The sequence below is a fragment of the Rhododendron vialii genome, chromosome 12a (genome assembly GCF_030253575.1).
Source record: "Rhododendron vialii isolate Sample 1 chromosome 12a, ASM3025357v1".
Lineage (NCBI taxonomy): Eukaryota > Viridiplantae > Streptophyta > Magnoliopsida > Ericales > Ericaceae > Rhododendron > Rhododendron vialii.
In genome coordinates, this window is record NC_080568.1 from 12,095,307 (window position 1) to 12,121,684 (window position 26,378).

Here is a 26,378-nt window from a genome sequence, read left to right on the forward strand (position 1 = left end):
TTTTTCCGATTATCAACCAAACACAGTAAAATAGAATGGAAAATTTCTTTTTAGTGAAATCATTTTACGGGGAAAATACATCGAAACAATGGAGCCTGAGTGACATTTGAGATCTAATGACTGAAACTTGCCTTCAAGAACATGTGCAAGATCTAAACACTCGGATTTTTGCATTGTTTGGAGAGTCTAATTAAGTGCCTCAGTTAAAGAAGACTTCTCCTCGTTGAGTTTTTCCTGTTGAAGAAGAAACTTGTTACATAGAAAATCCACACAACAAAGAATAAATACAGATGTACAAGACTACTAAAAGCAAATTGCTAAAACAACTTTGTTTGTTAGAAAAATTGTAGAGATGAGATAATCAAAGGGGGGAATGAAAGTGATTAAACAGTATAAAACCAAGTGCATTTTGCATAGTTTAACCCCCAATTTTCCAACTGACGTAATTTACACCTCTGCTCCAATCAAAACATAAATTCACTGAATTACATATATTCACTGAATTGAGAGCCCTAAGAAGCCAAACAATAATTCTTACTAAACAAGAGAATAAAAAACCACAACAAACTAACAAAAGGAGAATAGTGAAAGAAGCTTTAATTTTCTTTATTAAGATTTCAATTCTTACGGCTGATAATCACGCCACCTACCAGAGATACCAAATGTAATAGAAAGACAGAGACTAAATTGTACAGGAGCAATGTTACACTATTATGCTGGCCATCACTGGTAGTGCATGAATGGCTAATGACTGCAGCTTTCAGTGATATGCTTACAAGTAAAACTGGTAATAAGAGGCGTGAGTTTCCAGAGAAATGGTTTCTTAGGCCCCAGCAAGATTCCCAATTGCCTGAATAGCTTCAACTGAAACAGCTACGTTCACATCTGTAATAAGCTGCAAAACAAACAACAAAACAAAAACGAAAATGAAGCTAGATGGTAAGTTAACAATCAACTAGAGCAACTGTGCAAAAAGAAGCAAGCATGAAGTAGCGATATTAAAGACAGATAGATGGCATGTAAAAAGATGGCAATTTAGACAACAGGCATAAACAGAAGTATCTCATAAAAGTGCAACTTCTTCGCTTGCCATAAAGATGGAATCCTATTATTGATTTGTGCATGTTCACTGAAGCTCAAAGAATGAATACATTTGCACAAATTTTTCTGGTACAGATGCGTAAAAACACTGATCACTCTATAAGCGAAATAAGTTCACATGATTTTGTAGTAAAATACACCAAAAAGGACTTAAAACTTATAGTAGATCATGCAACTAAAAGAGAAATCACAACATTAGCATAGTAACCGCTGACAGAAGCAGCTTAAAGAAAATCCTCAAAGGCCACTGAGCAGCAGAAGCCATGGTTCTAATGGAGTGGATGGTATCACGTTAGGAAACAGCTGCAAAACCTACAAGTGATGATGACGACAATGATAAGATATAGAATTCACCTTTCAAGTTAGGTCTCAATTGCCAAACTCATGTGTTCTTACATGCAGTGATAGAGTACTCCTGCGTATGATCTTGCACTTATAAATTCTTGATAGAAGGAAAAAATCAATTCGAGTGGTTCATCCTTTTACCATATCATGTAAGAGGTGCCACAGACACCATGCTGATATCCTACGCTCCTAGCAATCAATATCAGCACATGCAACAGAGAAAAATAATAGCAAAGGAAATATTTGGTTGCGCCTCCTAAAACATGATTTGTTTATAAATTATAAAATAGATGAGTCAACCTTACTAAAAAGAAATTAAGTTACCTCCTTGAGTGCCTGACAGATTCCTGTGAAATCACCAGGAGCTATCCTTTTAGTCAAAGCCAGTTTGGTTAGCTCAGCCACAGCTGCCTTTCGCTCTGACCACTCAGCAGCTTTCTAAAACACAGAAGAGAGTAATAAGAAACACTCCCAATATTTCCGACCAACACTCTCACAAAATAGCCTTTCGCGGCATTTATCCCAGTGAATAACACACACAAACAAGATAGAGAGCACTCACCACTCCATCCCAAAATCGTGTATTCTTCAGAGGAGCCAATATATCAACAGGATCATCACTTTCCAGAGGAGCTGACAAAAACCATGTATGTCAGGGCTGTCAGAGCATTTGATGCGATAATTTTTTACACCGAGATTCAGGCTGCATAAAAAATGTCACGCAGCACAGACAATAACCTTTCCCAATGAAAGAACAAAACGAAATTCTAATAGTTTCAGAGTCGATCAGATACCATCTGCAGCAGATTCTTTAGAATTAGAGCCTTCAACTTCATACGCAGCTTCTTGCTGTGGCACCTTGTCCTCCTCAGATCTGGAGGGAGGGGGGTTGGGGGTATGGACAAACAACAGATTTTGAACACGACAACAATGACCACTTTGTGGGGATGTACTCTAGCTTTAATATAGTAAAAGAACTACCACTAGATACACCAACTAAAAATGAGTGCCCTACAAAATTATGCAATTATGACTTATGAGTTAGGAGTATAGGGTACACATGATGAATGCTTTCACAGTTGCATTTGGACACAGACCACGACTCATGAAGCATGTCCATCTAAGTTATGGCAGAGAGAACACACACCACGTTTGATTACAAAAATCACGTGGTTATGAGTACAGGATACACATCAGGCATGCTTATGAAACCACACTTGCAGAATCTACTCCGAGTAAAACCATACAATTTGAAGAAATGCAAACAAGATAACTGAAAGTAGGAAAAAAGTGCCAGGTAGATGAAATGTAGCAAAACTTGTGAAGAAAAAGGAACAACCATGTCAATGCGTATACATGAGAAAAAGCTGTATACGAAAATAAAAATTGTAGAAACAAAGGAAAGAAATACCCTTCGTCCCAATTTGTATGTCCATTTTGGAAAGTCCAACTTTCTTTCCAAAACTACACTTCAACATTTTTCAGTGAAATGCAAGGAATTTAAACTTGAAAAGGAAAGGAAAGAGAAACATACATTCTTGATTTCAGTCGTTCTATCTCAATCCTGTTGCACAGCTCAAGCGTCAAATCTTTTGTTGAAACATGAACATTTGCGTCTTCATGGTCAAAGAGTCCAGCCAGCATCTTCAAAATTCTCTTCGGGGGCACCTTCATCGCCCCAAATCTTCTACAATAAGCAAAAAATAAAATAAAAATAATTCCCCAAAATTAGCAAAGCATATAAAGAACAATTGCAAAAAGATTCCATTAAAGAAACAAATGCCAACCTTAATGCTTCACATGTCATATCAACCACTCGAACAACTGAAGTATCTTCTTTGTTTTTTATAGCTTTCTCCGTAGCATCCTGCAACAGTGGTGGGCAGATCAAAAAAAGAGATTTTAGGGGGCATTAGAGAGAGAGTGTGGAGGAAAACTTTAGGCATATTAAACACATGACATAATTTGCTTGAAAAAACAATATAACTAAAAAGGTTAGAGTATCTCACCTTTGACTTCGTGAGAGCTAATATGAAAACTTGATCGTACTCTTGCATAAGTCTCGGATTGACCTATTTGTCAACAAATCCATATCACTGCATATCCAAATGCGTAATTGAAATATCTTTAGACCTTCTCGATTGTGAGTTGGCCTATTCGGTAACAAATTAAACTCTTTACAAAGGTATACATATATCTTCCCAACAGTAGGTTAATTAGGGCTCCAATTGTCTGGGGTTTTCAATTCTTTTTCTCCAACAAAACTAATACTTGACTAAGGACTAAACTAACTTATATATCGGCATACTTAGCAATCCCAAACCTAATTACACATACATATGTATTTCACCCTCATATATCACACACTAACAGTACCCACACACGAGACACACACACACAGCACATCACACACACAGTACACAACTCGCATAGCACCGACACTGCCTATTTCTATGTAACACCGACACTCCTAGGGCCGACGTGTCCCCATGTCCAACAGGGGGACACGGCAAAATACGTATGGGACAAGCCACGTGGCTTGTCCAATAAATTTAATTTATTTATTTTGGGGGACCCAACAGGGACATGTATGGGGACAAGGCAAGAGTTTATGCAATTTTTTCAAAACTTTGGGGGGTGAATGTGTAGTTGCTTCATATATTTTGGAATAAATATTATGTTTTACGATGTATATAACTATATATGATGCTTGCTTATAAATATTGAAGCTCCAAGCTTATACACCTAACTATATTCACTTATACACTGATGCGGATGTCATAGCCGAGGAGTATCTTAGGCATTTTAAGCCGAGGATGGCAAAACCGTAATTACGTGACTATGGAATTATGCGACGGACTCATATGGGTTCGATCCAAAATGGCCCAACGGTCAAGACAAATGGTGTAAGGTCATGTGCCATGTGTTTTTTAGCCATTTACGATCCCGAAAACCCAAATTTGCCATTTAAGGAAAGATTTGACTTGCTTACAACTTGGGCAAGGAAAATCCGAATTAAGCCGTTCTTTTGGGAGAAATCTTAGAATTATCTCTATTTTCTAGTTTGCTATTATTCTGAATTTTTTCGTTTTTGGTAATTTGTCATTAATTGATTCGGTTTCCGGTTTGGGACGAATCAATTAGGTTTAGGGTCTTCTCTACTATTTAAATAAGTTGTAAGTAGGCCTATCAATGGGCCGGATCCAATAGATCCGGATCCGATAAGACCAAATCCGATCCGAATCCGATAAGACTCGAATCCGATAGTGGTAATCTGGATCCGAATCCGAAAACTTCGGATCCAATCTGAAAATCCGAATCTGATCCGAAAACTTTTTTTACTTCAAAAATTTTAGCAAAAAAATATGAATTTTTTTTGAAATTTTTCAAAAAAAATTTTTAAAAATTTAAAATAAAAAAGTAAAAATAAAAATACAACTTCTTAAACATTTTTTTTTTCAAAATAAAAAATTTATTGTTTTTAAAAAATTTTAAAAAATAAAGTTTGGATTCGGATTGATAACGGATTTAATCCGATCCGATCCGTATTTGAATTACCGGATTCGGATTATCGGATCCGGATCCGGATAGGATTTTTCGGATCGGATCCGGTCCATTGACAGGCCTAGTTGTAAGCCTTCGGGGCAAGACAGTTGTTGATTATTATGGAAATTAAAAGAGTCTAGAAAGCGTTTCTCTAACTTTACAGTTTGTGTCCATCATTGTTGCGCGATTATTCCATAGTTCATACTGCGTCCTGCATCATACACCTAACTATATTTTCATTGGTATACAATAAATATTATTTATTTGTTTGTTTATTTTTGCCGTGTCCCCTACTGTGTCTGTGTCCCCATTTTTCAAGAAATTCCAAGTCCTGTGTCTGTTTCCGTATCTGTGTGAAAACAGGTCGTCATTGGTTATGGCCGCGGCTGCGCGCAGAGTTCATGTGAAGAAATAAAGAGAAAGGGAAGAGAAGAGATTACCCACCAGTGTTCTAAAAGAAGGATTTAATCGCCGATTAATCGGCGATTAATCGGAAATTTGGCCTAACCGATTAGATTAATGCCTAGAAGGTTGAATTAGTAGGTCAGGAGGTTAATCGGAGTTAGTCGGCGATTAACCGGCGATTAGTCAGTCGGCGTCTAGCGGCGATAAGTCGATTAATCGGTTAATGGGCGATTAATTGGCTATCGGCGATTAATAGGGGTAAAATCTATAATTTTGTAAAATCTATAATTTTGGAAAATCAAGGGGTGTAACTGTTATACACTCATACTAGTTTAAGGGCTTTGAATCACAGTTTTTAGGGCTTGTTCAACACCCAGTCATCGATTGATCGATCTCGGAGTCACCTGTCATATCTCTGTGTAAAACACGAGATCTCCGAGCCGCCTATCGCCTCTCTTTCTCTCAAATTCGAGATCTCCTCTCACTCCACGTCTCCACCGATCTCTAACATTAGTGTTTTTTTTTAAAAAGCCCATACCCATATTGACACGTTAGTGATTCTGGAAACAAAGTGTAGTAATATTTTTTATTAAATCTTAACACGAAGTGTAGTATTGTTTGGTGTATATAAATAAAGTTATTATAATTGGTAAGTGACTAATAAATGAACGACCCATACCCAGTACCAGCTGGTGTTATAATCATGTTAACAGTTTTCTGTAAATGAGAGATTTCTATGTCATATTTGAAAAACAATTGATGTTGTTGGATTGATAGATGAATGTTCAATTTTTTATAAGAGTTGACATTGGGGAGTATTTATATATAAATAAATAAAAACCCGACTAATTGCTACAAGCCGATTAATCGGCGATTAATAGGTCTCGAAGCTCGAAGGTGGTCGACCGAGCGATGAACGCCGAGCGACTTTTAGAACATTGTTACCCACGTTAAGCACTTCCGGCGGTAATCAGCGGTAAGGGTGGGAACGACGTATGGTTGAAAGGGGAAGTCAAAGCATAATCCAACTTTTCACTTCTTCCTCTGTTCCCTTTCCTTTCCTTTCCTCTATCTCTACATCTAATTCTACCCTTTTTTAATTATTCTTTTCCTCTTCCTTTGTCGTAAACGTGGAAGGTACGCATATCCATCCTAGTCATTCTAGTAAATTCTACTTTCTTGACAAATGTCACACTATGACCTCACATGGCAAGTTTGAGATATAAAAGGATTGCACGTGTAAGATTCAAATGGCAAAGGTGTCACTTTATTTCGGTACAATTGTTGTTCCAACTTGACCGCTTCTGCTCGGGTTTCGGTCTCTAAAATTCCCAAAAATTCATCATAGACTAATAAAAATGTGTAGATCATTTCGTTGTTGTCCAATTTTTCTTACTCCTAAAAATTACACCAAGCATTACTCATTTCTTGTATTGTCTCGTTTCACCTTGATTCTAACTCGAAAGGTCTATATCGAATCATTTAGTCAAAACAAGCTCAATCATACTATCGTTGCCCTAAAAATGTAGATAAGAAATACTCTTTTAACCTTAATTATACTTTTAGGCTATAATTAGAATTCATTATATAATAAAGTTTCACTTAACCACATATTTAATGGTTGGGGTTTTACACTAGGTGCATCTCGCTTGAACAAGGACCACGCCTCACCTTGCGCCTCGTGCCTAGAGCCGGAACATACCTTTGGCGCCTCGGTGCGCCTATAGCCATTAATACCTATGAGGGAGCATCACAAGCTTAACCAATGAAGTGGCAATTCAAGAGAATCAGAACTTTCAGCAGTTTATTAGGCATGTCCTTTACAGGTTTAAGAGATTGATAGGCGCTTTATTAAGAAGTAAATGCCAGCTTACATGCACTTCTTCTGTAGAGACATTTTATGATTGACGCACCATACATGAAGTCTATAGATGAACTTGTCTACGACTCCGAAGCTTTCATATGCATAATAGCTTTTTACTACTTATTACGCCATCTACCAATATTGTACTCAAACTTTGATTTTGCAAAACTTGCAAGCAAGCCTTGAGAGCTCCACAATTCCAGCTAGTTTCTAGCAGGGGAAAAAACTGAAATAGTCCATGTAGTTAAGTATTTGTGTCAATTTGGTCCCTGTAGTTGTAATTGGCTCGATTTACACTCTATACTTTTCATTTTGTTTCAATTTGGTCCAATTACTAACTTCCGTTAGTCCTTTAAACAACAAAATCATATGGCCCAATTTTTTGGGGTTAAAATAGACTCGTTCGGCTAAATAAGCCAATTGGCTTATTTTTTTATCCTTATTGAAATTTTTTTCGTATTTGTTAGTTTTTCATCAATTTTTTTGGGGTTATTGCATCGTCATGACGAGAGGAATCTAAAAAGTAAAAAATTATGATCGAAATCCAATTTTTTGTGAATAAAGACGAAAAAATTGGCTTATTGGCTTATTTTTGTCTTTATTCAAAAAAATTCGGTTTCGATCGTAATTTTTTACTTTTTAGATTCCTCTTGTTATGACGATGCAATAATTCCCAAAAAAATGACGAAAAACTAACAAATACAAAAAAAAAAATTGAATAAGGACAAAAAATAAGCCAGTTGGCTTATTTAGCTGAATAGGGTTATTGCCCTATTATACCTATGAACCAAAACACAGCTCATTCTTCCATTCTCCATTGATAAGGAGGCACTTGGGAAGAAATTTGATTATAATTTTCTACAAAAAGTTGCCATCGAATTCAGCATTTTCATGATCAGCCATGAGGCATCATAACCACTGATATTGTCTACATGTTCAACTTGTGGACAAATACTGAAATACCTTATTTTTCTGCATAGTACTGAAAATGCATATAGAACCATGTCCAAAAGTCACAACACGATAAATAACCATGTCTAAAAGTCAGAATATTATATAAACTCAGTTCCAAATTTACCATGTCATAACCTAATACATAGACATAACAAACCACTCAACTAGGTTACAATAAACCTAACTTAACAGCTCAAGGGGTTACAAAAAATAGTGCCCTGTCATTCCATTCATTTTCCTACACTTGGCCCATGCACTGATTCCTGACTAGGAATGTTAAAAAATAAACCTAAGCCAATTTTTTCGTTTTTATTCAAAAAAAATTGAATTTTAATAATAATTTTTTACTTTTTAGATTCTTCTCGTCATGACGATGCAATAACCCCCAAAAAATTGACGAAAAACTAACAAATACGAAAAAAATTTGAACAAGGACAAAAAATAAGGAAGTTGGCTTATTTAGCCGAACATGTCTGTTTTAACCCAAAAAAGGGGGCCATATGATTTTGCTATTTAAAGGACTAACAGCGGACTAACGGAAGTTAGTAATTGGACCGAATTGAAACAAAATGGAAAGTACAGAGTGTAAATCGAGCCAATTATAACTACAGGGACCAAATTGACATGAACACTTAACTACAAGGACTATTACAGTTTTTTTCCCTTTCTAGCATTACAAAGTGCCTAATTTAGTTATTATTCCCAGACTAGTGCAGCAGCGTGAAGTGTAATAACGGTAGTTAATCACTTCAGACACAGTACTCGAAACCACAACATCCAATAACTGGCAACTGACTCGAACAGACAATCACTCACTTCAATAGATAGTTAATGAGGAGATTTGAACGTTCAAGTTCATTTACAATACTGGTAGGTCTCCCCTTTCATATATCGCTTTCGCGTCAGTCATCCTATCATGCACTACTGTGGTCCTCAGTCCTCAATGGGACAAAAGATAAATTCACCATAAACATTTATTGCCCTCTTCGAAAATAGATCCACAACCATGCACAAAAATGCAATACTGATACTTCCTTAGTCCCTAAGCCAGGTTCGGGTGTGGGACGGAGGGTTGTGGAGAAGAAGTTTCAGGGTAGGGAAGCGAGAGAGCGTACCTGAGAAGGATTGTAGGAGATTGCCTTTGCGTTGTTTTAAGAATTCCTTGCAATCCAATCCCAGCATTGTCTTCTATCTTCTCTTGCCTCTCCTTCATAGTCAGATCCTGCTTCTGCATTATTCTTCACACTCAATGATTCATCCCTGCGACATAGGTCACCATTACTAAAAATAAGGGAAAATACAAATAAGCATGTATAAACTTTGACCAAGGCGGAGCTAGGAATTTCACTTGGTGGGCTAAGAATGAGTAATTATCCATGAGATTTGCCGCTATAGATTTAATCATTTGCGATCTAAATGAACCAATACTTTAAATTTTTATGCGCTTACAGTTCCAACAAATAACTATTGGAAATAATTTGATAAATTATGGCAGGATAAAAAGAATTAGATAGCTTGACACGAAAAGCACCAGGGTAACATACCTTGGCACCCAAATACTAGCCCCTAATTGGAGAAAATCCAAGGGTATTCTTTAGTACCAGAAGAGTTAAAGGAAAAGTAATTACTTACCTACAAAACAAATTGATTTTATTAGCAAAAGAATATTGTTCTCAAACGTAAATGAAATAACATCCCATGAAAAACAAATTCCATTTGTAGTTTCTATTTGTCACCAAATGAAGAAGTAATACATCCCCCCTCTCTCTCCCTCCCTGACTCACTCATATAACCATGTACAGACTTTTGAATGGTTAACATTATCTTAGGGCATTACCTCGGTAAAAATAAAGGCGTTCTATATTGTCCTTTAAACTTTTATTATACTTCATGCTAATATATTAGAGTTACATACATGTAGGAGGTCTGAAATTTTATTCCAAGTGTGTTCATATGTATGTAGCTGTGCCGTTGATGAGGACAAACATTGAAAAAACATGTGTGCATCTGAGAAAAGTGGCAATCCCCACTAGAAAGTACCGCAAACTCAACCCAAAATACAAAATTACTTCTAGAAGGAAGCATATTAACTTACAACGGAATCACAGTCTTAGAGCTGACTCCTCCTTTAATGATCGTATGATTGCACCCCAAACCATCCCTGTGTCATTATCAATTATTAGCAGTGAGGAAATTAAGGACAGACAAGCAATTTACAGGTTAAGAAAAACAGTGGTTTTGTGCTGGTGTTGCATGTGGGGAGGGACATTTTGCACAGTGGGACCATTCTGCATCACACGAGGGAAATTCGAAAATCCAAAATAGGAGAAACTCATAAATAAACTCATAATAGCTGGGTTGGGATTTGAATACCACATGCCTTTAGTAATAAGGGCTGCACACGCTGATAATAAAGAAGTCCTTGATGGCTTAGCATGGTGCAGAGTATAATGTACAACAGTATATATACAAGTTTATAGCTTGCATATCACATTAAAGTCAAGGAATGCAGCTTGAGTGGGAATCTGCAGGGGAAGAGGATTAGAGAATGAAGGGCGAAAAGGACATACAAGAGCAGGCTATGCTCAAAGCAGAAACCATGAGGTAGGAGATGACAAGTGGAAGTCACGACAAGGGCATCCAGAAAACAAGAGCCATCCTCGGACATTACAACCCTAATCACGGTACTATGAAGTCGAGTGAAGTTGCGAGATATAACATTCGACCAGTCCAACCATGTCAAGCAGAAGTCATTACCACCCAAATGATGAAGGCCAGGTTTATAGCAAATCCCTTCATCGTTCCCCACAATGTAGTCGTTTAGATATTTCTCAAGGCCTTGTACAACCCCAGCATACAGTTTACGGGTACGGAGATCATATGCATAGAAGGAATTAGCAACCCAATACAGGGTATGACCAACTGCCACGGGCCAGGAACCCAAGAATGAAATTGGGATTTTGTAGGGGAGTTGTATCCATCTGTCCTCTCCGAGATGATAGACAAGGAAAATTCCTTCAAGTGTTGAGCCCACCAGAATTGCTTTTCCCCCTCCTCCTCCGGAAGAAACCCTGCCGCCACCGCCACCACAATCTTCTTCTTCTTCTTCCTTCTTGATTTCCTCCTTGATTCCGAAAAAGATATTCTCGCCGTCGTCCACTCCTACGGCGAATGAGCCGCAACTATCAAAAAACACGGGAGGCTGATGCAAAGGTTTCCATGGATGAGCATCGGCGTTGTTATAGGTGGTGATCATGTCAAGAGACTCGGCCCAGGAGACGGTCGGGTTGTTGGGGGGTCGAACACCTCCAAAGACATAAATCTTCCCGTCCAAGACAAGGACGACAGGACTGACCCTGGGAGCTTCCATAGAAGGACCATAGGTGTAAGCGGCAGCATTGAAATCAAATATTCGGACATCCCTGGAGGCCACAAACTCCTCCTTCAAGGCTTTTGGGAAAACAAGACCGCCTAGAGAGTATATGGCAGGGCTGCCATCCGGCGCAACAAGAAATGTAAAACTGCAACAATAAGGCTCCATTTTTACCTGCTTGAACGGCTTATGCACGGCCAGGATTCCAGCTTGATCAACGGATGATACGTATTCGAAGTGGTCAAGGGCCTCTCCACTTGATGCACTACCCATCATAAACGTATTATTCCTCGTCGAGATGGAGCCCTCAGCGAGAAAGAATTGCACACACCAACGACCCGTTCCTTCATAGGAATCTCCTTCCTCCTCAGCGTCGAGGTCCGGAAACCGAATCGTGTGAGAGCCGATGACACAGACGCATTTATCCCTTGGCTGATCCCCACCCCCAACATCATCAACGGAGGGATAAAGCGTCGATATAGCTAATTCCTCTACCTCTGGTTCCCCGGTTATTCCCGTCTCCATTGGATCCAGATCCTCTCCACAACTTTTCCTCCCCACATCTTCCCCATCTTCTCACCACAGCATGACAACACATTAATGAATACAACCGACGGCCAAGATTAGATCTCAGCCTCAGCTTTAATAAAACTACGCCGTTCCTTTTACTCTCCCTAACGCAGCTAACGTCTCTCCTTTCTCTCCGTTTGTTCTCTTTAACGCCATCAAAAAATTTCCCAACCAGCGTAAAAAAATTTGGCGCTAAATCTCCTCTTCGCCCATCCCATTTACCCGCCATTTTGAATGATTTTCATCCCTTCTCTCTGTCCCGCCACTTCAATCTTTAAACCGCCCCCCCCCCCCCCCCCAATCTCTCTCTCTCTCTCTGGACTGTAAGTATTTTTTTTAGTTCTTTTTGGCAAGTACTGTAAGTATTTTTAATCACCTTGAACTACTAATTATTTGATTATACCTCTCTGTTTATGTAGTGATACTGATGACTAACAAGATTGAATGTTATTTTTCCATCTTACGCATTTTGATTGATTAATTTTTTGTTCAATTGATCAGAGATGGAAAATTTAGAGATGGTAGATGTTTCTGCAGAGATGGGTGTTCCTGGAGTGGATGATATTCAATCAAAACCTGTTATAGGTATGGAATTTGACTCTGAATTATCTGCTTATGACTTTTACAATTTCTATGGAGGAAGCATGGGATTCAGTATAAGAAAAAATAATGCTGCCAAAAGTAAAAGTGGTGAAATTACATCTAGGACATTCGTTTGTTCTAAAGAGGGCCATAGAAAACATGATAAACGAGATTACCAGACGAAAAATCCTAGAGCAGAAACGAGGACTGATTGTGATGCTTTGATGGGTATTAAATTGATCAGACAAATTGGCAAGTATAGAGTTACAGATTTTGTGGATACCCACAATCATCCCTTGATTCCAAGTGATTTGGCCCATATGCTTCCATCACGACGAAAGATATCCGCTGCTCAATCTATTCAAATTGACTTGTCTCACGACTCTGGGATACCTCTTAGGTCGTCCTATGAGTTAATTGGTAAAGAGGCCGGTGGAAGGGAATGTCTTGGTTATTTGAAGGTAGATCAAAAAAATTATCTACGAACAAGAAGGCAAAACATGTTGGCATTTGGAGAAGCGGGGAGTATATTAAAGTATTTTCAAGATCAAGCATTGCAAAATCCTTCTTTTTTTCATGCTGTGCAGTTTGATTCTGAGGAGCAAATTACTAATATTTTTTGGGCAGATCCGAAAATGATAATAGACTACGCTCACTTTGGAGATGTTGTGACGTTTGACACGACCTTCAAGCTTAACAGAGAGAGTAGACCCTTTGCAGTGTTTATCGGGTTTAATAACCATAGAGAGGTCATTGTGTTTGGGGCTGCATTGATGTATGATGAAACTGCTGATTCATTTATATGGTTGTTTGAAACTTTTTTAGAAGCAATGTCAAACAAGCATCCACAAACCATTTTCACAGATCAGGATGCTGCAATGGCTAAGGCTGTATCATTTGTGATGCCTAATGTATACCACAGGCTATGTACATGGCATATGATGCAAAATGCATTGAAACATATGAATTCCATCTTCCGGGGTCCTGGTGGAGTTAGAGAAGTATTGGGAAAATTTCTAGACGAGTATGAAGAGGAGGAGGAGTTTGTTATTGCTTGGAATGCTATGTTAGATGAGTATAATCTTCGTAGTAATTCTTGGCTCCAACGCATTTTCGACTTCAGAGAGAAATGGGCTAGGCCATATGTGAGATGGGCATGGTCAGCAGGGATGAAGAGCACTCAACTTAGTGAGAGTTTCAATTCAGATTTGAAAGACTATTTGAGATCCGATCATAACTTGGTCCAATTTTTCACACTTTGAGAGGTTGCTTGATGAGAAACAATATATAGGAAAGGGAAGCCGAGTACGCTTTATCATACAAGTTGCCTAAGATAAAAGTGTCAGTGAAGATGTTGATTGAGGCAGGAAAAGTCTACACGAAGACCATATTTGAAGAGTTTCAAGAGGAATATGTTGATGCCCTTGAATTATGCATTATAGATCGCCTTGATCATCTTCAAGAAGCTGATTGTATCTTGTACCTAATTGTAGCTGATAGACTACGTCAAGTGAAAAGAGATAGAGATGGTAATCTGTCATATTCTTGTAGATTGTTTGAAATGAGAGGTGTCCTGTGCAGCCATGCTATTAAAGTCCTTAAAGATGCAATGAACATTATGGAAATCCCAAGTCAATATATCCTAAAAAGGTGGACAAGAGTAGCTAGAGCTGAAGTAGTACAAGATTATCGAGGACATGATATTGAGGCTGACCCAAAGCTGGAAAAGAATACCCGATATAAGTCATTATGCTCCCTCTTTAACAAGATTGCATCTAGGGCCTCTGAATTGAAAGATACGTATGAGGTGTCTATTGAGCAAGGCACAAAGTTGCTTCAAACTGTTGAAGGCATGCTACAATTCCACACTAGTTGCGAAACAGTTGGCATGGGTGAGAGCAAGGAAAAGCAAGGTTGTGCGGATAATGAAAATGCTATCAAACCCAAAGGACTAAAGAAGAGGATTGTTTATGACCGTAGAAGGCGACGGATTAGAAGTAGCGTGGAGAAGGCATTGGCCGTGACGAGACAAAAAAGACATTCATCTCAGGTAACACATTAATTAACTCTTATTTATTGTATTTGGTAATTTTTTTAGCATTCCATGTTATTGAAATAATGCCGTGTGCATGGAGTACAAGTACCTCCACATATGCTCCAATATTTACTATCACAGTGTCCTCAACTACCCAATTCGATGCCTGCAACATGGAATGCTTCTGCTGTGGCATGTTTTGCACCATCTCAGTAGGTGAAAGTGTTGGTAGTATTTTGCAAGCAGCTGTAATTTGCTAGCCTTTTTTGGGACCCCTTTTTTGTTTTGCATAGAAGCAGTTCTGCTACCTACTCTTTGTTATGTGGGGGGCTTTGTATTTATGAACCCTTGATGATATATCTATTAGCTACTGATCTTTTGGTGTATATGTACCTAGACAAAATGCATTGCAGTCAAACTGTAGGTGCTTTGTTTTCCCTTTTTTTTGGCAAAGCTTCAGTTCTGCTACCTACTCTTGATGTACTCTTGGTGGAGAATTCTATTAGCTACTAATGAATTAGCTATTGTTGAATTATTGAACTCAATGATTCAAATGCATTATTGAAAGGTAGAGTTATGAACTCCATGACTGGCAATCAGTTTCAAGACACATGCAAAAGAAGGATATCATCAAAGCCACATACCACATCTGAAAAGTCATTCTTTCATTTATGAAATCCTTCCAAGAAACAGTCAAGCCAAGGGAATAGCCTTGAAGCTTATCAAAGACAAAAAAAAAAAAAAAAAAGAAAAAAAAAACACTACACTATACAAAACAAAAGCACTACACAAATATCTCTTATTCAGGCTAATTGAGTATCAACCGACACAATGCTTGATCAGTCCTTTACTTTGAAAATGCCAAGGAATGCTTTCAAATCCCTCTCCTTGTTTTTGAATAGCAGCTCATGATCTTGGTGATGTGTAGACCCCTGAAAGCATTTTCTTCACTTGGTATGTTAAAGCTTAAAGAAAGGCGTCAAAAATCTCAGTATAAATTGCAGCACTCAAACCCCCATATCTAAATTTTGGGAATTTTCCCGTACTTTTTAGGAACCAATAATTGGGATGAAGATCAAAATCATGATCCAGAATGGACCTGCAAAGTGTAACTATGTGAAGAATCAAAAAAATCCAAATCCAGATGGAAAGCATTAAAAAACACAATCAAATCAAATCACAGTACAAACAAAACCCTAATTTTCTAGAACAAACACAAACCAAAACAAAATCAAATGGAGAGTCACCGCATGATTGCACCGGAGTTGCCGGAATGATTGCACCGGAGTCGCCGGACTTATCGAACCAAAATCACCGGACGGATTGGGAGCAGGGGTTGTGTTTCTTCTCCATGTTTGGGGATACAGAATCAACGATGGTGGGTTATTTTTTCTTCCGAATTTGATGGCGTTGAACGGTTAAAGAGAACAAACGGAGAGAAAGGAGAAGACGTTAGCTGCGTTAGGGGAAGTAAAAGAAACGACGTAGTTTTGTTAACGCTGGAGCTGAAATCTAATCTTGGCCGTTGGTTGTATTCATTAATGTGCTGTCATGCTGTGGTGAAAAGATGGGTTAGATGTGGGGAGAAAAAGTTGTGGAGAGGATCCGGATCCGTCTCCATTGCCCAATTGTTCTCTCTCTCTCTCTCCCTCCCTCTCCAAAATTAGGGCAAAATCTTTTGGGGAAATTACTGTTCACTAGGAGAAATTCTCTACACACACCCCTTTTTTTTCGGGCGCCACTATTCGCACTCCTTTATTTTCTCCCATAACCCGTTAAAAATTTTCAATTAAACTCGACAGTTAGTTACCGAAATTAAGATATATTTTCAGCATTCAATTACCGAAATATAATATTTTTTTCAATAGCTATTTACCGAAAATGTGTGTTCAGCAGTTGTTTACCGAAAGTTGAACAAATTTTCGACATGTAGTTACCGAAATATAATCTTGCTTTCAACAGCTATTTACTAAAATGTTATTTATGATTTTCAACAACCATTTACCGAAATGTAGTGGGCTATGGAAAAAAATAAAGGGCTGCGAATAGCAGCGTCCTTTTTTCCTCGTAACCCACGCTCGGAAAACACGCCATATTCCGAATCAAAATTTATGAAAATTTTTAAAAAAGCCCCTAAACTTTCAAAAACTTTACAAAAAAACACATGGATTTTAACTAATGATAAAAAGATACCTGAATTTACTATTCCACTAACAATAAAGTCTCCGCCATCCAATTCCGTCAATTTATAACAGATGGAGCCAACGGAAGGCATTAAACCTTCCTCTTTTTTAACTTGTTACTTCAAAAAATTATTTTTAACTCTTTTTTAAGTAATAATTAACTATGCAATAATTTGTTTTTATTATTTATTAAAAATTACTTTAACCCTTTTTTTTTTACTTTCAAATTTTACCTTTTCTCCCCCTCTTTGTCTCTCCCTTTTTTTTATCAAACACTTGACCACACCACGACCAACCGTCAAAGTTCCAGCCCCAATTTCAAAATTTTGAAATTACTTTTAACCTTTCTTTTTTCAACTTTTTATTTTCAAAAATTAATTTTAACTCCTTTTTTTAGTAAATAAATATGCAATAAAGTTCTTTTTTTCTTAGAATTTATCAAAAACTGCTTTAATCACATTTTTTACTATTTTTTTTAAAAACTTTAACCCCCATTTTTTACATTAAAATTATATGTGTCTCTCTCTCTCTCTCTCTCTCTCTCTCTCTCTCTCTCTCTCTCTCTCTCTCTCTCTCTCTCTCTCTCTCTCTCTCTCTCTCTCTCTCTCTCTCTCCCCCCTAAAACCTAAAACTCTCTGGCGGTTAAAAATAATTTCAAAATTCTGAAATTGGGTTAGGGCTTTAGCGACTGGTTGTAGGGTTGATTGGTGGTATGGGATCGAATTTCTAAAAAAAAAGGGGAGAGAGAGAGAGAGAGAGGGCTAAAATTTGAAAGTAAAAGATGGGGAGGAGGGGGTGTGTGGTTAAAGTTATTTTTGTATTGTAAAAAATAGGATTAAAGTAATTTTTGATAAATAGTTAGAAAAAAGAACTTTATTGCCTATTTATTTACTACTACAAAAAAGAAAGATTTAAAAGTAATTCTTGAAAGTATAAAGTTAAAAAAATAGGAAGGTTACCCCATTCCGTTAGCTCCATTCATTACAAATTGACGAAATTGGATGGCGGAGACTTTATTGTTAATGGAATGGTAAGTTCAGGTGTCTTTTTGTCATTAGTTAAAATCCAGATATTTTTTGTAAAGTTACTGAAAGTTCAAAGGTTTTTTTAAAATTTTCCCAAAATTTATACTATTATCGCGTAGTTTCAGAAAGATGGTGGTTATTCGCAGTCCTCTATTTTCTCTCTTCACCCATTTTCTTCACTTAACCCGCCACCCATATATTAATATACTCCCTCCATCCCATTTTTATTGTCCATTTTCATTTTTCGTGCCGTTCTTTCAACGCTTATATGTAGAGACCCGTATTATTTTTTTTTAGGCTATATTTTTTTTTTTTGGTTTGTTAATATATAGCCCGTCGAGATAGACAGTGCGGATATTCGGTGTGACATGTTCGTGGAAGGATATAAGGGCGATTATGTAAGAGGTGCACGCGTGAGTGTGTGGTGCGAGAAGCGGGGGATTGCTCCCCACTTCTATAATTCTCCCTAGGAGAATTATTTCTCCACTTTTTTTCCTCTCACTCTCTCGGCACTCTCTCTCCTCCTCTCCTCCGAAAAACTCCCTCCTTTCTTCTCTCTTCGATTTTATCTACCTAGGGGGTGATTCCGGACAAGGCCCGAGAATTAAAGTTGCTATACGAAGCATGGGCTTTCCGAATATCCAAGAAAAATCACGATCGAACCACATGGGAGCTCGGTTGACTTAGTCAAAGGTTCGGGTTTTGCTCAAAACCCATGAGGTAAGGATTTCTTACTCTCTCTATGTGTTTATGGGTTGATTATGTGCCTTGATCGTGTTTGGTTTGTTGTTTGTTGTTGAAATTTCGTTGTTGAAAAGCTGAAAATCTGCAGAAAAAGTCTGTGGTATTGATACCCTCAAAAGGGGTATCAATACCCCACTCTTCTCTGGACCAGACGCTGGCCAGGTATTGATACCTCGGTCAGGGGTATCAATACCCCTCTTTTGTTCCGGACAGATTTGATTCATTTGTTCCTTCTCGTGCCCGTTTGAACTCCGGACACTTCAAACACCTTTTGAATAGCTTCAAATGACTTCCAAACTTGATTATTCGTACCTCGAAAGATTCAATGACCAATCGATCACTTTAGGCCGTCGTCATAGCTTAGAAAAGTGTAGAATTAAATGGTTAGGATATTTGTTCATTATTTTACGCTTTTGGTTGATTGAAGTAGATGTTGTGGTATGTCTTAATGATCGATATAGACTTGTTAAGTGTTATAACATGACGTGATGATTGGTGAGTAGAGAAACGTACAATGGAGGCATTATTGAGTATCTTTGGCCGTAAAATATGTCATAGGGTTCATAGTTGGTCGATGGGGTTTTGCCTAATGGTCTGGAAGAGAATAAGGTAACTCGTATCTTCGTACTTCGTTTAGATGGATCATCCTAGGTTCATTTGGTATTCATTCCATAGATTCTCGTTTAGAACCTAACAGGCGGTGTGTCGGGAGTCGTTGTGGGATTGGTACATGACGTAGGGCGTCGTGATAGACTTTGAGAGATAACGTAACCAAATGCGTTTAATGATGTACAAAAGGACATGTTTGTGAGTTTAAAATGCATTGAATGACGACGAATGAAAAAATGTGGCCTTGGGAAGTGTTGTCTTATTGTATTCGGATTGTTAATGCTTATATATTTATGTGAGTTGTGAATTTGAATTGAGGGTCCTGCAACGCAAGGTGTGGTAATGCGGAGACTCTAGAGGGCCCACAACGCAAGGTGTGGTAATGCGGAAACCCAGGTGGAAAGAATTCACTGTAACGCAAGGGGTGGTAATACGGTTGAATGTCTCGCATGATGAAGGAAGTTATGATTGGTCATAGAAGTTCGTGTTGTGTTTGTTGCTTGAGATGGTAACTATCAAACAAAGGAATAAATGATCGATTTTTATCAAAGTTTTGAAAGAAAGGAATTTAGTTTTGGAAAAAGGATTTCTATGAAAAATCCTCCGGTATTCCTAAGCGAATCAACGGTTCCGGTATTTGGGCACAAATCAACGGATTCCGATATTCAAGCGAATCAACGGAGCTTGACCCGTGAAGGTCGAGAGTTTTCTCAAAGTTAAGTTGGCAACAAAAAGGAAACGTTTTCCTTTTATAGAAGAAGCTTGATGGTAAAAGGTAAGAAATGAGGAAAATAAAGGTGGCAGTCATTCGAGAAATCTTAAAATGATTTGAGAAAACAGTATTGGGTTGATTAGATTGATTTGTGCTTAAAGATGCTCCTAGTTGTTGTACGAATGGCAAGGGATATCCATAAGACGTATTGAATTCCTTAGCCGTTGTTTGTTGGTTCATTGTATCTTTTGTATCTTCGATCGTCCATTGGAAATCATTCATTCTTGTGGCATGTTTCACCGCATTTACATATAGCTTGGGTATAGAATTCTCTACTGGGCTAGTGTAGCTCAACCTATCATTTTCAGGTGCATCTCAAGGATTTTGACGCGGAGTGCATGGTGTGCATGCTTGACTTCATATCTTTTGAAAGCCATCCCGAGAAGTGATTCTATGATCTTTTGAAAGGATTAGATTGTAAATTCATTTGAAGTTTTTTTTTTTCCAGATATTATGTAATCTCTAAATTTACTGTCTTTAACTAACTATGGAGTTTGGGCCGTAGTGTCAATGTTGTAAATCTTTAAACTTAGAAACCTAGTTTGTAAATGATTATTTGGAATTCTCTCTTTTGGGTATTATTTGTACTATGTGAGGATCATTTATTGAAATGGATTATTTATTTATGTTAAAAATAGAGGGCGTGACATTATATCTCCCAATCTACAATGTTTTTCATAATTTTCAAACTTTGTATTATAGATCTAATCGAGAACTATCAAACAAGATCCATATTGCATATATTTGGAGATTCATATTAGAAGATATAAGCGTTGAAAGAACAGCACGAAAAATGAAAATGGACAATAAAAATGGGACGGAGAGAGTAACATTTACTCCAAATAACCCACAAAATTCACCTAAACTTCCTAGTATACCCCTCCCTCCATCCCATCTCTCCTGGTTTCTATTGCCACCACCACCACCACAGACCTCCATCACCGCCACCACAGACCTCCATCGCAACTACCATTGACCTCCATAACCACCACCATTGACCTCTTCTCTCTCATCGTTCTCTCCCTCCCTCTTCTGTATCTTCACCGTGCACCACGTTTCACCATTGCCAAACCACGACCTCCATAATCGCCACAACTGAACCACCACCACAACATTTTCAATTTTTTCTCCTAATAGGTTTAAGATGGCTATGAAACCATTTTTGTTTGTGAGCATGTGAGATTGAAAACGAAGCCCACATAACCTATTCAAAATTGAACAATCAAATATTTGTACCGACGATGAAAACGTTCGATCTGTAAATGTCAAAATTATTATCATTAAACGACATTTAAAAACTGAATTTTAGTATATATTTCGTTATTTGCTTATCGAAATTTTATTTCCCAAAATTATTTTGACTTACGTTTGAATTCGAAACCTGAATGTCGAAAAAGTTAACGTTATACAGTAGGTAATTACCGAAATTACGTAGGTATTACGGTAACTAATTACTGAATTTATATTTCACAAAAAATAAGTTTTGTGACTTAAATTTCGGAACATGATTGTCGAAAATATTAGTAATATTCGGTAGTTAAATGTCAAAAAAAATACACTTTTTCAAACTTGAAAATCCTAAAATCTTGGTCGAAAAAATCTAGATGGACGAAGGAGGAAGTCGACTGAGATTGAGATGTTGAAAAAACTTGAAAGAGAGGAGAAGAGAGAAGATGATGATGAATTTTATTCAATTTTCATATTCATATCAAAACCTAGAAGTGGGGTCATTTTGTTCTTTTTCAATGGAAGAAGAGGAACCCTCCGTTGATACAATATATAATCCTTGCTTCTCCATTGAGATTGAAATGAACAAGGGAAAAATTGAAAAGTTTAAGAGATGATAAAGAGTGAGAGAGGAGCCGAGAGAATTTGAACAGGGAGGAGTCGACTAGAAATTTTTTGTGAACTTGAATTTTTTTTTTATCGGCTAAACTGTCAAGCAATAAGGGGAAACGAGGAAGAAAATGATGGCAATTAGGTCATTTTGCATTGGGGGGTTATGTTTGTAATTAGTTGTAAAATTTTAACGGGCTAATGGAGAAAATAATGAGTTGTGAATAGTCGCCCCCTTGAAAAATCGTGGGCGGGCGAAATTACGTGAAAGAAAGAACCTCTTGGGGACCCCTTGAACTTTCACTAATTGTAATTTCACCCCACAAGCTGCATGCTTATCTTAGGGACGAGGAGAATCAAGTGGGACGTAGTTCAAGGAAAAATAGGTTTTGCAGCTATGAACGCTGAATGTTTTATAGAAAATAAATCAGAGTCTCCACTAGACATACAGTTTAGATGTGTCGGATCACCCTTGAATTATCCTTTCTAATAATTCACACAGATGTAACAATTAAGTTTGTTTAAGGCAATCGGCGAGCCTATGGCCAATGGGTGGTGGCTTGAGTTGATGTCTACTGTCTTATGTGTTGCGAATCCTAGGATGGTATAAATTAGAGAAATATTGTCTTGTAATAATCTAGGATACTTGACTTCAGTGAAAATCGGGATAATTTAACTTGGGCAAAGACAGAGAAGGGTTGTCAGCAATGTTTCATGCGTACACACACATATAGAGGTGTTGAAGCAACTAAGGTATGAAGGAGAAGTGAAAAGGAGAAAAGAAAGAAGAGATTTGAGCATGTCGAGTCAGGATTAGAAAAGAGGAATGGGCAGGTTTTGTGGCAGTGGACTCGCAAATTAAGATGGTAGCTCAAAAGGGAGATGAAGGGAGGCCATGGTAGTGGTGGTTGGCCTGTGGCTACACATTCAGGAGAGATGGACGATGAGTGGGCAAAGAAAATGAGGTCATATAAAGATGTTTATACTTCAGACCCGCTTACTATCCAAATCAATTATAATATGTCCAAGTGGTGTCAAGTGGCACTACAGAAGCCCCACATAACTTCTCGTTACAAACTTCACTTTATTTGGTCATTCGATTGATCGATGGTAACTATAATATTGATTGATAATTTACGATACGAGGACTAAATTGATACAATATATATACTTTTAAAAATTGGTCTAACCCCTTTAGTCCAGCTCTTAAGTTTGTGACCCCTCTAGTCCACTTGCCTAATAAAACAACTTCAATGACAAAAATACCCATTTCTAATCTCCACCACTGATACCTAAATGAGATCTATACCGTTGAAACCTCAAACCCTACTTCACTTTATACCCAAAACATGAAACAACAGCAGCAACGTTATTCTCTCTCTCTCTCTCTCTCTCTCTCAAACCCTACTTCAAGTTAGGAATTCCTGATTTTTCTTATTGTTCGGACCTCATGCAAAAGTCCATTTTTCCAATCAAATTTCGATGATTCAAACCGTTAAATGTGTTTAAAACGTGTTTTTAAAGGTACTCGCGAGAAATCGATAAAAAATATGACCGGAAAGGGCTTGATCTGAGTAGTTTTCATAAAAACGCATTTTATGAAAAACTGTTTGGATCAAACCCTTCCCGTTCATATATTTTTTCGATTTCTTGCGCGTGTCTTTTAAAATACATTTTAAAGACATTTAACAGTTCAGATCATTGAAATTCAATCGGGAACAATTAGGTCCGGACCGTGAGAAAATCAAGGATCCCTGACTGCCAGTTAGGATCAAGTCAAGACCGTCAGCACCTCCTCTTTCCTGGTCGAATTTTGATTATCCGAGCCGTTCAATGTCTTCAGAACGTGATTTAAGGATACCCGCGATAAATTGGCCAAAAAAATGACCGAGAAGGGCTTGAGTTGGGTAGTTTTTTATTGAACAGTTTAATAAAAAACTGTTGGATTGAAGCACTTCCTGGTCGTTTTTTTTTTTTTTGTTGTTGATAATTTAACTATCAAGTCAGGATCTCTTACGGTTAGGTCCTTCAGCACCTCCCATTTTTCGATCGAATTTCGATAATTCGAACCGCTAAATGTGATCAAAATGTGATTTTAAAGATACCAACGAGAAATTGACAAAAAAAATGACCGGGAAGGGCTTGAGTTGAGCAATTTTTTATTGAATTGTTCATTAAAAACTGTTGGATTGAAGCCCTTCCCGGTCATTTTTTTGCCAATTTCTCCTTGGTACCATTAAAATCATGTTCTGAACACATTGAACGGCTTGAATCATTGAAATTCGATCGGGAAAGAGGAGGTGCTGACAGTCCTGACTGTAAGAGGTCCTAACTTGATCCTAACTACATAGCATCTCCTCTTTTCCAATCGAATTTCAATGATTCAAGCCGTTCAATGTGTTTAGAACGTGATTTTAAGGGTACCCGCGAGAAATTGGCAAAAAATATGATCGGAAAGGGCTTGAGTTGAGCAATTTTTTATTGAATTGTTTAATAAAAAACTGTTGGGTAGAAGCTCTTCCCGGTCATTTTTTGTTATAATTTCTCGCGGTTACCCTTAAAATCATGTTCTGATAACATTGAACTGTTCGGATCATCAAAATTTGATTGGAAAAGGGAAGGTGCTGACGGACCTGACTGTAAGAGGTCCTGACTTGATGTTGTGCATATGTATGTATATATATATATATATATATATATATATATATATATATATAGATGATACCATGAGAGGGCGGAAGCATAGACACAGTATGGAAGAACAAGAGAATCAGAGTATGACTAATTGAATGTGTGAATCGGTGAAAGACACAATCGGTATGTGAACCAGTGCATTGTTATGCTATGTGAATTGGTTTACTTTAAGGGGAAAGAGGAAACACTGATGAATACTAGCACTACGCTAGAATTGGAAAGAAAAGGAAAAGCAAAAGCAAAACACTACGGAAAGAACATGCAATTATTCAAATTGATTTCATTATAAAATTAAAATGGGAAACATACTGATTACCATTTAGTATATTATAATCTATAAAGTATATCATATACTTAAACTGTAAAGTATAGTATATTATATACTTAAACTATAACGTACTGATATAGTATATTATAATCTATAAAATATAGTATATTATAAACTAATGAAACAATATATATACGTATAACATATTCTTAATAAATAATCTATATTTAAGCATATAATAAGTTAAGTAAGAAATCACTTATTGAATCTGTCTGATTTCAATTGCTGAATTAGGAAAGATACATGACTGAAAATTTACAAGTGGTTTAGTGGGTAGAAAAGCTGGAGTATTAACAAACTCAGCTCTTGACTAGGGTGATTACAAAAGAAGCAAAGCTTCTGAGAATACTGACTTCTCTCTCTAAACTAAACTTCCCAACTTGACTTGTTTACTACATCCTTCTCAATTCCTTTTATAGAGTAAGGATTTGAGATTTACGATTGCGGGATGATTCAGCCATGTGACTAAAGTAGGTGACTTTTCCCTTTCGGTGGAGAAATGACTTAAAAGCAGATTCTTGCTGTCGTAGGAAGATGCTAACTGTCTCCACTTTCGGTGCTGAAATGACCAAAAGTTGGTTACTTTCAGTAGTGCCACAAATAGTGCTTTTGCCATCATGACTAGCTTTTGACTAGGATATTACCCGTCCATCATATTGTCGATGTTCTGTAATTCCTCACACGTCAAATTATCCTAATAACTTTGCCCATTATCTTCACTGGTGATCTCTTAGTCAGACTCCTGGTCTTCCCGGTCTTCAAGTTGGTGACTTTGGTATTCTGTGACTAATTTTGAAATTTGGTATAAAGAATGAATGGAACTTTTTGAATATGCTCGGTGGATCTGATTTTTTGGATGGAATCTTCACAAATTAATTTGTAAATACTCTCAAGGAAATAATCATTATCCCCAAGATTACTTGCAATTGACTCAGCTCTGTGATGCTTGATCTGTGCTCTAAACGTCTTGGAACACGGCCAGGGACATTCATTTTGAATAAGTTCAATTGGTGGATGGACTCTACTGAATGACCAATTTGCCGAGATTCCCTGTATTTGTCCATTCTGGCATTTTACTTCTGATCAAGACCTGGCATCTTAGTGCTTCATATTTTGCAAAAAGATTGTTGACACATACATCCAATTTTCTGGTAACTCGGTCAATTTGTTCTGGAGAAGTGAAAATCATTTGTCTAAAGAACCCATAATTTAGTAGGGTCATTGGACTGACTTGGATAATCTTCCCTTTATATAAAAGAACAAGGTCTTGAAAATACTTCATATCAATACAGGCTTTGGGAACGCTAAAGATTAACTGACACGGGCAATTCATTCTTTCTAATGGTATTTCTTGGCATAATGGATTAGTTTTAGGACAATTAACTCTGTCTTGGTCTTTATAGTATTGGGTT

General features: G+C 37.4%; 4 protein-coding genes and 1 long non-coding RNA gene across 5 annotated transcripts; 2 read left to right on the plus strand and 3 right to left on the minus strand.

Moving 5' to 3' along the window:
• Positions 1–127: 127 nt before the first annotated feature.
• LOC131309436 (protein MOR1-like) lies at positions 128–7,128 on the minus strand. The gene is made up of 9 exons (XM_058336072.1): positions 7,069–7,128; positions 3,456–3,518; positions 3,234–3,313; positions 2,981–3,133; positions 2,241–2,320; positions 2,009–2,079; positions 1,771–1,884; positions 777–895; positions 128–234 (listed from the first exon to the last, which is right to left on the minus strand). Exons 1-8 carry the CDS (start codon positions 7,126–7,128, stop codon positions 824–826), a joined length of 693 nt encoding a protein of 230 aa, XP_058192055.1. The 3' UTR covers positions 128–234; positions 777–823.
• Positions 3,452–12,113, minus strand: LOC131309437 (uncharacterized). The gene is made up of 4 exons (XM_058336073.1): positions 10,786–12,113; positions 10,311–10,376; positions 9,331–9,475; positions 3,452–3,518 (listed from the first exon to the last, which is right to left on the minus strand). Exons 1-3 carry the CDS (start codon positions 12,111–12,113, stop codon positions 9,367–9,369), a joined length of 1,503 nt encoding a protein of 500 aa, XP_058192056.1. The 3' UTR covers positions 3,452–3,518; positions 9,331–9,366.
• A 548-nt stretch (positions 12,114–12,661) lies between these two features.
• Positions 12,662–14,002, plus strand: LOC131309438 (protein FAR1-RELATED SEQUENCE 5-like). The gene has a single exon (XM_058336074.1). The coding sequence runs from the start codon at positions 12,662–12,664 to the stop codon at positions 14,000–14,002; it is 1,341 nt and encodes a 446-aa protein (XP_058192057.1).
• An 89-nt stretch (positions 14,003–14,091) lies between these two features.
• Positions 14,092–14,991, plus strand: LOC131309439 (protein FAR-RED IMPAIRED RESPONSE 1-like). Its single transcript, XM_058336075.1, has 2 exons — positions 14,092–14,790; positions 14,917–14,991. Exons 1-2 carry the CDS (start codon positions 14,092–14,094, stop codon positions 14,989–14,991), a joined length of 774 nt encoding a protein of 257 aa, XP_058192058.1.
• Positions 14,992–15,425: 434 nt separating this feature from the next.
• Positions 15,426–16,382, minus strand: LOC131310812 (uncharacterized). The gene is made up of 2 exons (XR_009195308.1): positions 16,023–16,382; positions 15,426–15,874 (listed from the first exon to the last, which is right to left on the minus strand). It is a non-coding gene; the product is annotated as an uncharacterized LOC131310812 (long non-coding RNA).
• Between the last annotated feature and the right edge of the window lie 9,996 nt (positions 16,383–26,378).

Excerpts from the sequence above, each read along its gene's own strand:
- LOC131309436 (XM_058336072.1), bottom strand. The coding sequence starts at position 7,128 with ATGGCTATAGGCGCACCGAGGCGCCAAAGGTATGTTCCGGCTCTAGGC. Across the intron at positions 2,321-2,980 it reads GAACGACTGAAATCAAGAAT|ATCTGAGGAGGACAAGGTGC; the intron begins GTATGTTTCTCT and ends CCCTCCCTCCAG. Across the intron at positions 896-1,770 it reads TCTGTCAGGCACTCAAGGAG|CTTATTACAGATGTGAACGT; the intron begins GTAACTTAATTT and ends TTTGTTTTGCAG.
- LOC131309438 (XM_058336074.1), top strand. The coding sequence starts at position 12,662 with ATGGAAAATTTAGAGATGGTAGATGTTTCTGCAGAGATGGGTGTTCCT.
- LOC131309439 (XM_058336075.1), top strand. The coding sequence starts at position 14,092 with ATGTTGATTGAGGCAGGAAAAGTCTACACGAAGACCATATTTGAAGAG. Across the intron at positions 14,791-14,916 it reads AAAAAAGACATTCATCTCAG|TGTCCTCAACTACCCAATTC; the intron begins GTAACACATTAA and ends TTACTATCACAG.
- LOC131309437 (XM_058336073.1), bottom strand. The coding sequence starts at position 12,113 with ATGGAGACGGGAATAACCGGGGAACCAGAGGTAGAGGAATTAGCTATA. Across the intron at positions 10,377-10,785 it reads TTTGAGCATAGCCTGCTCTT|GGATGGTTTGGGGTGCAATC; the intron begins GTATGTCCTTTT and ends ATAATGACACAG. Across the intron at positions 9,476-10,310 it reads TCTAAGACTGTGATTCCGTT|GGATGAATCATTGAGTGTGA; the intron begins GTAAGTTAATAT and ends CCTATGTCGCAG.